The sequence below is a fragment of the Chaetura pelagica genome, unplaced genomic scaffold (genome assembly GCF_000747805.2).
Source record: "Chaetura pelagica isolate M959 unplaced genomic scaffold, ChaPel_1.0 scaffold914, whole genome shotgun sequence".
Lineage (NCBI taxonomy): Eukaryota > Metazoa > Chordata > Aves > Apodiformes > Apodidae > Chaetura > Chaetura pelagica.
In genome coordinates, this window is record NW_009953061.1 from 146,145 (window position 1) to 146,619 (window position 475).

General features: G+C 64.8%; 1 protein-coding gene across 1 annotated transcript in view; it reads right to left on the bottom strand.

Moving 5' to 3' along the window:
• The window catches only part of COL7A1 (collagen, type VII, alpha 1), a 48,050-nt gene that overhangs the window by 1,482 nt on the left and 46,093 nt on the right, over nt 1–475 (bottom strand). The window contains exon 69 of the mRNA XM_009996675.1: nt 146–181. Coding sequence (XP_009994977.1) covers nt 146–181 — 36 coding nt within the window. The remainder of the gene's footprint in view (nt 1–145; nt 182–475) is intronic.

Genomic DNA, 475 nt, shown 5'->3' on the forward strand with positions numbered 1-475 from the left:
AGCACCACGCCCTCTGGCAGCGCCGTCTCACCCTGCAGCAACACACGGGTGCTCAGATGTACCCACAGCAGACCCCTGCCAGCCCTGGGGGCTTTGACAGCAGCCAAGGGTGGAGGCACCCCCACCTAACACCATGTCTCCTTACCTTCTCGCCTTTCACACCAGGAGGACCAGTGATGGCCTAGAACACAGAGGAAAGAGAGGTGGGTGAGCTGGGCTGCACAGGCTGCTACCCCTCATCCCAGTCTGGGAATGCCAGGGAAGCTCCTGGGAGGTCACTCACCTGCCCTGGGGGTCCAGCATCCCCTGGCTGTCCCTTGGGTCCAGCAGGTCCTGAAGGTCCCGGCAAACCCTGGCACAAGCAGCACAGCCCTCAGCCTCAGCTGCAGACACCCCAGGCTGAGCCCCACGGGGCTCCCACTGGGACAGGTCTGGGGGAGCCGCAACGTACCATCCTCCCAGGCGTCCCCGCCTC